The following is an 11,979-nucleotide window of genomic DNA, read 5'->3' on the forward strand; positions in this document are numbered from 1 at the left end:
AACCCAACTAGTACTTTCTGAGATATCCATAGAGCATCTTTATGATCATCCAATTACGAAGTGACATTTGATACCCACAAAACATTCATTCGGCAATAGTGAGCGTCATAATTGGTCTTAGTAATAGATGCTTGATATTAATAAAAGCAATATTATATGAACTTAGTGACATGATCTGCTGCTAAACTTACGATTAGGGTCCGTCCATCACATCATTCTCCTAATGTATGATCGTGTTATCAGTAATAACAACCCATGTAGGAAACCTTAATTATCTTTGATCAACGAGCTAGTTAAGTAGAGACTTATTAGAAACACAATGTTTGTTTATGTATCTATACATGTATTTAAGTTTTCAGATAATACAATTATAACATAAAAAATAAACATGGTATAAATACCAACAATGTGTTGACTTATGTAAAAGACAAATGTAAATGTCCGAGTAAAATATGGGATTAGAGGAGGCTCGTTGTGAAAAGCCGCCAACGACTCTCGCATAGGTAGATCACCCATCGTCCATACTGCCCTCCATCTGCGAAACCATCCGACGGCCGAGAAACGGAGACCATGCTAGGGCTCAGCCGCCAGTCTCCCAAACCACCTCAACATAAGTCCGCAGCCTCCTCCCCTAAAACCCTAATTAACCCCTCACTCCTCGCCGCCGAAACCCTTCCTCACTCCCGCCCCCGCCGCCAAACATCACCATGCGGCCACCGAGAGGCGGCGGAGGTTTCCGCGGCCGCGGTGGCGACCGAGGTGGACGCTTCGGTGGAGGCGGCCGCGGCGGCGGCGGCAGGGGACGCTTCGGTGGAGGCGGCGGCGGGTTCCGCGACGAGGGCCCTCCAGCCGAAGTCGTCGGTGCGTGGTTTCTTTCAACTCCTAACTGTCCGAGCCCTCTCCTGTTCGAGGCTCCGGTGAGTTTGATGTCGCTTGTTTTTTTGTTTCTTTATGTGCAGAGGTCTCGACGTTCCTGCACGCCTGCGAGGGGGACGCGGTAACGAAGCTGACGAACGAGAAAGTGCCCTACTTTAACGCGCCCATATACCTCCAGAACAAGACCCAGATCGGCAAAGTCGACGAGATCTTCGGCCCCATCAACGAATCAGTAAGAGCTTCCTTCTTTCCCCTCATCATCAATACAGTGCCTGCAAAGATTTGACCAACTGGTCCATCTGTTGTCTAGGTAGACTGTTTGCTTCGTTGGAGCTAGCAGTTTATCACTTCAAATTTGGTCTTGAGTCTCAAGACATCTGAGAACTGAGTTTGTTCTCCATGTAGTACAGTTAAAAATGTTTGTTTTCGCTGTGTGGCAATGTTGTAGCTTGCTTGATAATTAGGTGCAACTTTTAAGACGACAGAATGCCTTACCTGATTGATTTTTACCTCTGTTGTTGTCATTGCTCTAAATTTTTGTTCTGCTCTGGCTGCATATCTTATATGTTTGTATTGTCTGTAGTATTTCTCGGTCAAGATGTTTGAGGGAGTCATTGCAACATCTTACAACGAAGGTGATAAGTTCTTCATTGACCCCATGAAGCTGCTGCCCCTCTCACGCTTCCTGCCGCAGCCAAAGTAAATGATCTGTTGCCTTGTCGTTTCTTTTGCACTATTTACTCTTCAGTCTTGAATATTGAACTTAGCAACATGCCTTTTCATGGCTAATCTTATTCAGTTCGTAGTGTATTGATAAGTCTGAACTGACTATGTTCTTCAAACTTGAAACCAGCAGTGTCAAGGCACTTGCAGACAGTCTCTGTGAAAGAGGCTGTGTGTTGAAGTGCTTCTTTGTTTATCAGTCAGCACTTGGCTTTTCTGAAATAACAAAATTTATTTAGTACTACTCCCTCCGTTCCTAAATATAAGTCTTTTAAGAGATTTCATTAGACGTCTACATACGAAGCAAAATAAGTGAATATACACACTAAATTATGTCTATATACATCCGTATGTAGGTAGGAACGGAGGGAGTAGTAACTAAGAGTGCTGCTGTTCTGAAATACTCCCTCCATCCGGAATTACTTATCATACAAATGAATAAAAATGGATGTATCTAAAACTAAAATACATCTAGATACATCCATTTCTATGATAAGTATTTCTGGATGGAGGGAGTACAATTTTTTTCTAGTCCTATTATGCTAAGAATGCTGCTGATATCTTAGTATGCAATGGTAGGTAAAATCATCTTATGTTGAACCTTCAACATTATGAACTTCCATCTTTTAGAAACTACACCCTCTGTTCCAAAATAATTGAATTTGTAGGATTTTCCTAAGTCAAATTTTGTTAAGTTTGACCAAGTCTTCTATGTAAAAATATCAGCAGCATTCTTAGCATTATTATGAAACGGGGGAGTACCATAAGTGTACATGTGGAAAATGCATATGAGAAACAAAATAAAGTGTTCAGCATTCGTGTAGTTACAGCTTGATAACTTGCTCGTTGTTTGATGGTCTTTTGTTATGCAGGGGTTCGACTCCAAGAGGTGGTGGTCGCGGTGGAAGAGGTGTTGCTCGTGGTGGCCGTGGTGGATTCCGTGGAAGAGGTGCACCAAGGGGCCGTGGACCTCCCAGGGGTGGAGGGCGTGGTTTCAGAGGACGAGGCAGATTCTAGGATGTAGTTTTAAATTTGCTGTTTGTTGAAACATGTTGCTCTACATTATCTGCTCAGCTGGAAACCTTATCCTAAGTCAGCTGTGAGCGCACTTTGGGTGGAAGTTGAATTCTTCGTGGAACAGTCTTTGTATCACTTTCGAAGTCATGCATTCATTGTGGACCTTAACTCTTTGCTTTCTGTGTCATGCATTGATTCTTAAACGCCTTTCCGTCATTCCTTGTTTCTTAAAGGGGAACGTTTGGCTCGTCCCGTCGCTCGCGTTTGATCCATATGTCCCGTGTCCTTCTTCGAGGGTTTTGTCTTTCTTTCCCAAATGCTGGGCCACGCACGCGCTATCCGGCGCGTTGGAGCGGCCGCAGGGATTGCGACACGTGTGCGTGGTGGAGCAACCAGGGGATAGGGGTCAGCGGTGCGCTTTGTCGCTTGCGTTTCGATTTTTTTCGGAAACGTGCCCCCACTGATTCTTTCTCTCTCGCTGTTTCCCTCCCCACACTCTCTTCACACGGACCGTGCGGCACGGCGATAGGAGGGAAATCCTCATTGGGCGTGAGCGCAGCCGGCGAGATCCCACCGACAATGACAGAGACACCTACTGGTAGAGCGAGCACCACATTGGAGGGGGAGATCCCACCGACAATGACAGAGACACCTACTGGTAGAGCGAGCACCACATTGGAGGGGAGGGGGCAACAGAGAATGGACTGCGAGGAGAGGGCGGCTCGCATGCGCGATGGGAGAATAGGGGAAGAGCCGGCGAGATCCCACCGACAATGACAGAGACACCTACTGGTAGAGCGAGCACCACATTGGAGGGGGAGATCCCACCGACAATGACAGAGACACCTACTGGTAGAGCGAGCACCACATTGGAGGAGAGGGGGCAACAGAGAATGGACTGCGAGGAGAGGGCGGCTCGCATGCGCGATGGGAGAATAGGGGAAGGAGCTAGGCGTGGTTGCGCCCGGCGGCGGGTCGACGGACGGACGAGGGGTCTCTGCTACATCTGCAACCAGAGGTCAGCTTTTTGTGGCTGTAGGGGATTGTTGATGCGCTGCGTAGCAATTTCTCTTGATGCCCCTCGAGCGCAGTTTTTTTATCCGAATTGATTGATGAAGGCAGCACGAGTAGGGCTAGCTACTCTCATCCATGGCAAAACCATTTATCACGGTGCAATGGATTTTAGAGATGCAGTATAATTACTCATTCTTGTAGAGTTTCCACAAGGGAAAACAGTCAGGCACACACGTGATGTGTTTGCACCAGCTTTAGAAATACACCCAGATTTTCATGATGCAGGCAACAATTTTAGAGGGAATTTTTGTTATAGACAACACTGAGAGAGATAAGCTGACAAAAAGACTGCATAAGTTTTAGCAGCATCTGTATTTTTCAGTAGGCAAAACTGTAAAATATGTGTTTAGGAGGGAACATATTTTGTGGGCAACACTGAGAGATGTATGTGAGCAAAAATACCATAAAAACTCGAGCATCAGTGTGTTTCGGTAGGCCGTAGGCAACACATCACTGTAAAATATATCTGTACAACAGGCAACATATACATAGGGATTTCTCAGCATCCATATTCAGTAGGCAATATAACTGGGCTTGGGGCGGGCGATATCTGTTCAATCACAATGCCATGATCCAATTGCACACAGCACACTAGTCACCAAATTATCAGTTTCCAGGGAATACAAGAGGGTTTTCTTCAGGGAAAATATCCAACCAAGCAATATTGCATTCTTTTCTCATGCAAAAAGAAAAACAGTAAATAAGAATCAATCAATACAAGAGGTTTTTTTTGGGGCTTTTTATAATGCTAGCACAATAAGGGCAAAGATGGACAAGGGACTCTGTCTGCTTTTTACCCAGTGTGGATATCACACAACTGGCATATTGTCTAGTATCCAGATCAAAGATTGGCCCTTGCATGACGTGAATCCGGATCTAATTTTTTTTTACCAGATCCGTCGAACCAACTCCCTATCCCGACGTGCTAGTTTGCCTAACTCATCGATCAAGTCGCCAAAACACACAACATGCCACCAAAAAATTGTCGGACCTGTTGAACCAACTCGCCTATCCTAACGTGCTAGGTTGCCTAACACATCGATCAAGTCGCCAAAACACTACATGCCGTCGGAACTCGCCTATGCTGGCATGCTAGGTTGCAACCCATTAATCAAGTCTCCAAAAAACACTACACGCCACGCAAAAAATGTCGGACCCGTTGAAACCAACTCGCCTATCCCGGTGTGCTAGGTCACCCAACCCACCCATCAAGTCGCCTAAATCACTAAACGCCACCAAAAACTAGTTGGATCTGTGAAACCAACTCTCCTATTTCTTGAGTGCTACAGTGCCCAACCCATCAATCAAGTCGCCTAAAACAGTACATGTCGACCTATTCGCCTACACACACCCCACACCCCTTGAAAAATCGCCTAAGCAGGCCAAAAGCAAAATCGCCCACCACGGGGTGCTTGGTCGCCTCACCCATCGACCTACTCGCCCCATACACGCCCACACCCCTTGATAAATCGCCCAAGCCGTCCGAAACTAACTCTCCCACCACCCGATGCTAGGTCGCCAAACCGGCCGACCTACTCGCCCACACACACACCCACACCCCTTAAAAAACCTAAGCCGACCGAAACGAACTCGCCCATCATCGAGTGCTAGGTCGCCTAACCCGTCGGCCTACTTGCCTACACACACCTCCACACACCCCTTGAGAAATCGCCTAAGCAGGCCAAAAGCAAACTCGCCCACCACCGGGTGCTAGGTCGCCTAACCCACCGACCTACTCGCCTATACACCCACACCCACACCTCTTGAGAAATCACCTAAGCCGGTCGAAACGAACTCGCCTGCCACCCGGTGCCCGATCGCCTAACCCGTCGGCCTACTCGCCTACACACACCCCCACACACCCCTTGAGAAATCGCCTAAGCAGGCCAAAAGCAAACTCGCCCACCACCGGTTGCTAGGTCGCCTAACCCGCCGACCTACTCGCCTACAAACACCCACACATATAGAGAAATCGCCTAAGCCGGTCGAAACGAACTCGCCCGCCACCCGATGCCCAATCGCCTAATCCGTCGGCCTACTCGCCTACACAGACCCCCCCACACCCCTTGAGAAATCGCCTAAGCAGGCCAAAAGCAAGCTCGCCCACCACCGCGTGCTAGGTCGCCTAACCCGCCGACCTACTCGCCTACACACACCCACACCTCTAGAGAAATCGCCTAAGCCGGTTGAAACGAACTCGCCCGCCACCTGGTGCTCAATCGCCTAACCCGTCGGCCTACTAGCCTACACACACCCCCACACCCCTTGAGAAATCACCTAAGCCGGCCAAAAGCAAACTCGCCCGCCACCGGTGCTCGATCGCCTAACCCGTCGGCCTACTCGCCTACACCCCCACACACCCCTTGAGAAATCGCCTAAGCAGGCGAAAAGCAGACTCGCCCACCACCTGGTGCTAGGTCGCCTAACTCACGGACCTACTCGCCAACACACACACTAACACCCCTTAAGAAATCGCCCAAGCCGGTCAAAACGAACTCGTCCGCCACCCGGTGCTAGGTCGCCTAACCCATCGACCTATTCGCCTACACACATTCACCTCCCTTGAAAAATCGCCTAAGAAGGCCAAAAGCAAACTCACCCACCACTGGGTGCTAGGTTGCCTAACCCGCCGACCTACTCACCCACACACACACCGACACCCCTTGAGAAACCGCCCAAGCCGATCGAAACGAACTCGCCCACCACTCGGTGCTAGGTCGCCTAACCCGCCGACCTACTCGCCTACACACACACCCACACCCTTTGAGAAATTGCCTAAGCCGACCGAAGCGAACTCGCCCACCGTCGGGTGCTAGGTCGCCTAACCCGTTGGCCTACTCGCCTACACACACCCACACCCCTTGAGAAATTGCCTAAGCCGACAAAAACCAACTCGCCCACCGCCCGATGCTAGGTCGCCTAACCCGCCGACCTACTCGCCTACGCACACACCCACCCCCCTTCAAAAATCGCCTCACCCGCCGACCAGGTTCAACATTCAAGTCCAAAATTAAAGTTGTAAGCACATGGGGGTGTATAGTAGAGTGTTTTTTGTGCAAACTACACAAGAGATCTTGCTTGTTTTCTTGTACAAAAATAGGAGGGAGGAACCTTACCTGGTCTGGCGTTGCTGGCAAACCAGTTTTTTCAAACGTTTCTTCTTACACCAGATTTGTTGCCTGATCACACACAAATCTAACAGAGTTTTCTGTTTCTTTGCTTTTCTTCCTTTGATTTTTTGCCTGGATTCCTACTGTTATTGTTGGACACGAAGCTCCCCTCCCCCATCTAGGCCATGCCTCCGGGAGTGGCTGGGGAGAAAAGTGGGGAGGAGAGGGGAGAGAGTTACAGAGGGATTAGGAGGGGCATAGGGTTTCAGTTGGAAGGTCACGCGTGGGCTGGAGTGTCGCTAGGTTTTCTCCTGACGGGACATGGTCATGTGCGCGGGGATGGATGACACTTTCCTTTTCCAGGAGGGGACTGCACGTGGCCTGCCTGATATGGGCGGCCGCTACATCGTGTCGTACAGCGCGCGCGCGTTACCTAGTAGCGTCCCTTTTCTTTTGCCTTAACCTTGTCCTTCTTCGAGGGTTTTGTCTTTTCTTTTGCCTTAACCTTCTTCCTTTCACCACTCGACCTTCCTCCTTTCATCCTCCCCCCTTCACTGGTGACCTCTGGTGCTGCCGACCTCCCTCCTTTCATCCTCCCCCTTCCCCCTGTTCCTTGTTTGCATCGCTCTTTGATGGTTTGTCAGAGTTGTAATTCGAGTTTGCCGACTAATGCTACAACCGTTCCATTATGTACATCGGAGCTGCAAACCGGTATGACGACGTGGACTAATGCTACAACCGTTTGCAAACCGGTATGACGACGTGGACTAATGCTACAACCGTTTTCATCATGTACACCGGAGCTGCAAACCGGTGTGGCGACGTTGACTAATGCTACAACTGTTTTCACGATGATGATGCGGACCGGCGCAGGCGTTTTCACGATGATGATGCAGATCCGACGCCGACGACAATGTTTTTTGCTACAACCGACGTTTGTGCAAGCTCAGCCGGCGTCGGTGGAAGCTGCGAGCGGCTATGGCGAGCTGCGTCCGGCAGTCGCAGTTGCTATAACTGACTATGATGGAGCAACAACTACGATGCTATGACTTGCAAGTTAATTTGCAGAGTAATTGTTCAGATGATACAACTCAACACACAACCAAATACAATTTCTTGGCAACCTTCCGACCAATCAACCTAAACATATAGCTGACAAGTTTTTACTACTCCCTCTGTACCTAACTCCCCAACTACAACTATTTAGATACAGAGGGAGTATAAAATAGATTCTATACATGCGCAAAATACACTAAAAAGGGTTACTTTTGTCTGGAAATATTATACTCCCACCATCCCAAAATAAGGGTCGCAGATTTAATACTAAACTAGTATAAATTTTGTACTAGATCAACGACACTTATTTTGGGACTGAGGAGTACTGCATTGAGAGGTCTTCCTGGTACAAGCGTGGATGGCTACAAAACTCCCACTCGGTGTTGCTTGTTCTTGAGGTATGTTTTTGATAGAACCCTTTTCCCATACATGCGTGCTTTGCATTGCAGCAGCGTGTGGCCTAATAGCTTCGACAAAGGTGGTATGTACCGTGCCCTGCAGGACTAAACATCCTTGATAAGAATTTATGCTTTTTGGCTTGGGATGAATCAATGTCTTTACCTTGCAACGTTCAAGAGCTGTTTGAATAACAAAATTGTCGTACCAATCCACCATGATATCCTGCAACTTGGGATCATTGATAAGTTCTTGGATGATCTTGTCACGCATGTGCTGCGGCGCTCGCTTCAAACAGTTTTCCACCACATGGCTACCACATTTCTGAACTGATAGATACCCAAAGTGACCCTCCAGCTCATCAACTATTTTCGATGTCGCCCATTCAATGCCGTGGTTGAGAATGGACTGAATAACATAGTTCCTGCAAGGCATGGTTGCATTATCTATCTCTTCACGCTAGTCCCTTCATCCCATACTATAGTTGTTTTTTTGCACAACTCAAGCTTCACAAAGCCTTGACCATGTTTATCGAGAAAGTTTTCTATATCTACAGTACTAAATATATACCACAGGAAACTATATTTCATGGTGAATCTAATGATATTTATTTGATATCCTAGATCTTAATAACATTTTTTATAAGATTGGCCAAATTTTACAAAATCTAATACGTACTATATTTTAGGATGGAGGCAGTACTAGTTAATGATTAAGAGCCATACCCAAATTGAACATCTGCAAGGGTAAGAGCATTGGATATAATATTGCTTAACATGTTGAACTTCTGCTCATCATCTGAATGTTCAATGCATTTTTGAATGCTACAACAGCCTTGTTGATGTGTTGCGAGTCCAAGATAGTGCAATGTACCAGTATCAGGAAGGAACTACAACAATTATAAATCATCCAGAAGTTAGAGTACAACATAGATGATAAAAAAATAATATTTATGGATAAAAAAGAATCAATGCCTGGTGCAAATTGCTTGGATATTTAGCTATGTCAAGCAAAATAGATTAGCACAAAGAGCCTAAGAAAAGACTAATGAGTACGAATTAGGAACTTGTGTGACACCAAGCTATATTCTGCACATATGCTTTAATACAAACAACTTGAATGCATATAATGCGTAAAAGGTACAGAAATTTCCATAATTAAATCGGATGATTGGCACGCACATACCGCTTTGGACTTCGGTAACAGTTTCTGCAGACATCGGTTTGCAACATGACTGCCATTAGGATCTAGCACCAAATGCATTGCTCCAGGATTCAAGGCAGACACAATCTTAGAAACTTGATCCGGGTTATTTACAGTTTCAATTATCTTTTGTACTGCACGAGTCCTGAACATTTTTTTCTTCCAAAAAAGACATGAAATAGAAGCAATAACTATATAATAGTAAAGCAAGTGATCAGATTTTTGCTCATACCCGTGCATGCTGCAAGAAACTGCAATAAGCTCTCCATGCGCTTTGGTAACTTCACATAATATGCGCATCCGTTGATCATCACTGCACCCTTCAAGCAGCTTCTACACTAAATAGTTGCCAAATGGATCCACCATAAGTTTACCAATATGACCAATTATTTCAGCAAAGACTTTTTCGACATCCTCTTGGCTTCCTTGAGCAAATACTTTTTGCAGAAAGCGGCATCCATTCTGATCCTTAGCCAACATACAGATTCGCCCAGCAACTTCGTCAACTGAATTATAATTCAGCTCAGATGGTTCCATGACCAAGGGCAGAAATTGGGAGTTTGGTTTGTCGGGTCACAATGAATCATTACTTTGAATATCAAGATGGTTATGCGCACTACTAGTTCTTTCATCCCTACCAATGCAACCATCTACAAAAGGAGTACTCTTGGTACTTCTTACTGAATTTACCCCATCAGCCGTCATCTGGACCTTTTCTGGATAACTTACAGTGCTGATATTATCTGAAATCTGATGGCGTGAGAAACCATTAGGCAAAGAGTAAAACTTGTCAACTTACTGAAGGAAGTCACTACTGCCACATGGACTGTCAGCAGACAATGTGCAAGGGAAACTGTTCAGCTGGGTATTTCTCTTCTGAAAGGCAACACCATTAGAGTTTTTTATTTTATTTTAGAAAAGGAGGTTAACCCCCCGGCCTCTGCATCAATCGATGCATGCAGCCATCTTATTAATTATTCCACAAAGGTCTAACAAGAGTATACATCAAACCACCCAAAGCCACCACTCAGACCTACAAACTCGATAATGCCGATGAATAAGGATCACCAATTCCCATTCCATGTCGATGAATATTAGGTGTTTCAATATGTGATGTGTCGTTTGCAGAAGTGCATGCTGCAGCCTCTTGATGTATCCTACTTCGACGAACATCTGACCCAGCAACCTGTTCCAACTGTGGGTAAATGTGGTTGCAGCATCACGTATCTTGGTGCTTCTGTACCGTGTTGCCACATGATATTTGAATCAAATGGCTGACCGTAGGGTGCATACAACTGAGACTGTCCATCCAGATAAAACTGCTGCTTGATGGGTGAAGTTGACAAAGCTGATTGGTGGTAAGGAGGACTGGAAAAACTATCCAGGTTGTGCATCACTAAGCCCCTTGGGAAATTCTCGAAGTGCGGTGGAAATCTGTGAGCTTGTTCTTGGTGTCTAACAGTTAGTTCGTCTGGTTTCTGATTAACATGTTCAACAGAGAACTGTAGGGATGTCAAATCATCTTGAACAATTTCATGCACAAGCGACGGGTTCAATGTGACATGTGGAGGTGTAATCCCTGAGGCCTCGTTTGGTTAAGGAGGATTGGGGAGGTTTTGAGAGGGAGGGATTTCAGGGGATTGGGTGAATCCCTTTGTTCCACCCAATCCTCTCAAATTCCCGGGGTTTTGCTTCCACTAGTCCCCCGAGGAGGGTTTTGAAACACATGGATAGGAAGGGATTGAAGGGGAACGGAGGGGATTGGGCTAAGCAAACCCCTCCTACCAAATGGGCGCCCGAGGATCTGTGGGGTTTCTGGCCCTTTCGGGGATTTTCCTCTCAAAACCTCCCCAATTCCCCTTAACCAAACGAGGCCTGAATGAAAATTTGCAGGGCCAGATGGATAGTACCCATTTACTGGCACAAAATCTCTGGTACTTGTGAGATAATTAGCTCTATAATTCTTAAAGCTCATGTCCCCAAAAGCGGATACTAACCAGTGCTCGTTGGGCAGACCATCACTAGGGAACTCCATAACACTCTTATTGCTTCTGATCATTGCAGAATCATACATTGTGAACCGCGGAGAAGGCAATTGCCTTCCCATCTTAGTCGTCGCCCCTGCCTGTGAAGTACTACCACTCGTGTAGTGGATCCCCATGTCACCAACATTGCCCAATTCAGCATCAGGAATCCTGTCAACAGTTAAGCTCCAAACTTGGAACAACCCTGAATGCTCTGCTAATCCCCCATGCCAGGAACAAGATGATCTATGAAAACCGCTCAAATCACACAATGCAGGTAGAGGCAATGGTCCCGCATCACCAGGAATTTCATGTTACAGTCGAAGGTCATAAAATCTCTGCACGACATAAACAAAGAAAAGGCAAAACCACATGTGAACTAGATAATATTTTGGTTTTCGGAGAAGAGTGCCCTTACCTCCTCCCCCAACCCTGCTCCAACCTCGGCGCCGCCCCGCACCGGGGAGCTCCCACCCTCCTCCTACAGCCGCCCCACCTCC

General features: G+C 46.7%; 1 protein-coding gene, 1 long non-coding RNA gene and 1 pseudogene across 2 annotated transcripts; 1 reads left to right on the forward strand and 2 right to left on the reverse strand.

The window, feature by feature from the left end:
- Positions 1–545: 545 nt before the first annotated feature.
- Positions 546–2,784, forward strand: LOC123448556 (putative H/ACA ribonucleoprotein complex subunit 1-like protein 1). Its single transcript, XM_045125498.1, has 4 exons — positions 546–861; positions 960–1,108; positions 1,460–1,575; positions 2,472–2,784. Exons 1-4 carry the CDS (start codon positions 708–710, stop codon positions 2,614–2,616), a joined length of 564 nt encoding a protein of 187 aa, XP_044981433.1. The 5' UTR covers positions 546–707; the 3' UTR covers positions 2,617–2,784.
- On the reverse strand, positions 2,624–8,137 carry LOC123448558. Its single transcript, XR_006631822.1, has 2 exons — positions 6,807–8,137; positions 2,624–4,361 (listed from the first exon to the last, which is right to left on the reverse strand). It is a non-coding gene; the product is annotated as an uncharacterized LOC123448558 (long non-coding RNA).
- A 16-nt stretch (positions 8,138–8,153) lies between these two features.
- On the reverse strand, positions 8,154–11,708 carry LOC123450490 (annotated as a pseudogene).
- Positions 11,709–11,979: the final 271 nt, after the last annotated feature.

The sequence above is a fragment of the Hordeum vulgare genome, chromosome 4H, assembly GCF_904849725.1.
Source record: "Hordeum vulgare subsp. vulgare chromosome 4H, MorexV3_pseudomolecules_assembly, whole genome shotgun sequence".
NCBI classification, from domain to species: domain Eukaryota; kingdom Viridiplantae; phylum Streptophyta; class Magnoliopsida; order Poales; family Poaceae; genus Hordeum; species Hordeum vulgare.

Coding starts and splice junctions, on each gene's coding strand:
- LOC123448556 (XM_045125498.1), top strand. CDS start 708: ATGCGGCCACCGAGAGGCGGCGGAGGTTTCCGCGGCCGCGGTGGCGAC. Junction 862..959: donor CCCTCCAGCCGAAGTCGTCG/GTGCGTGGTTTC, acceptor CTTTATGTGCAG/AGGTCTCGACGTTCCTGCAC. Junction 1,576..2,471: donor CGCTTCCTGCCGCAGCCAAA/GTAAATGATCTG, acceptor TTTGTTATGCAG/GGGTTCGACTCCAAGAGGTG.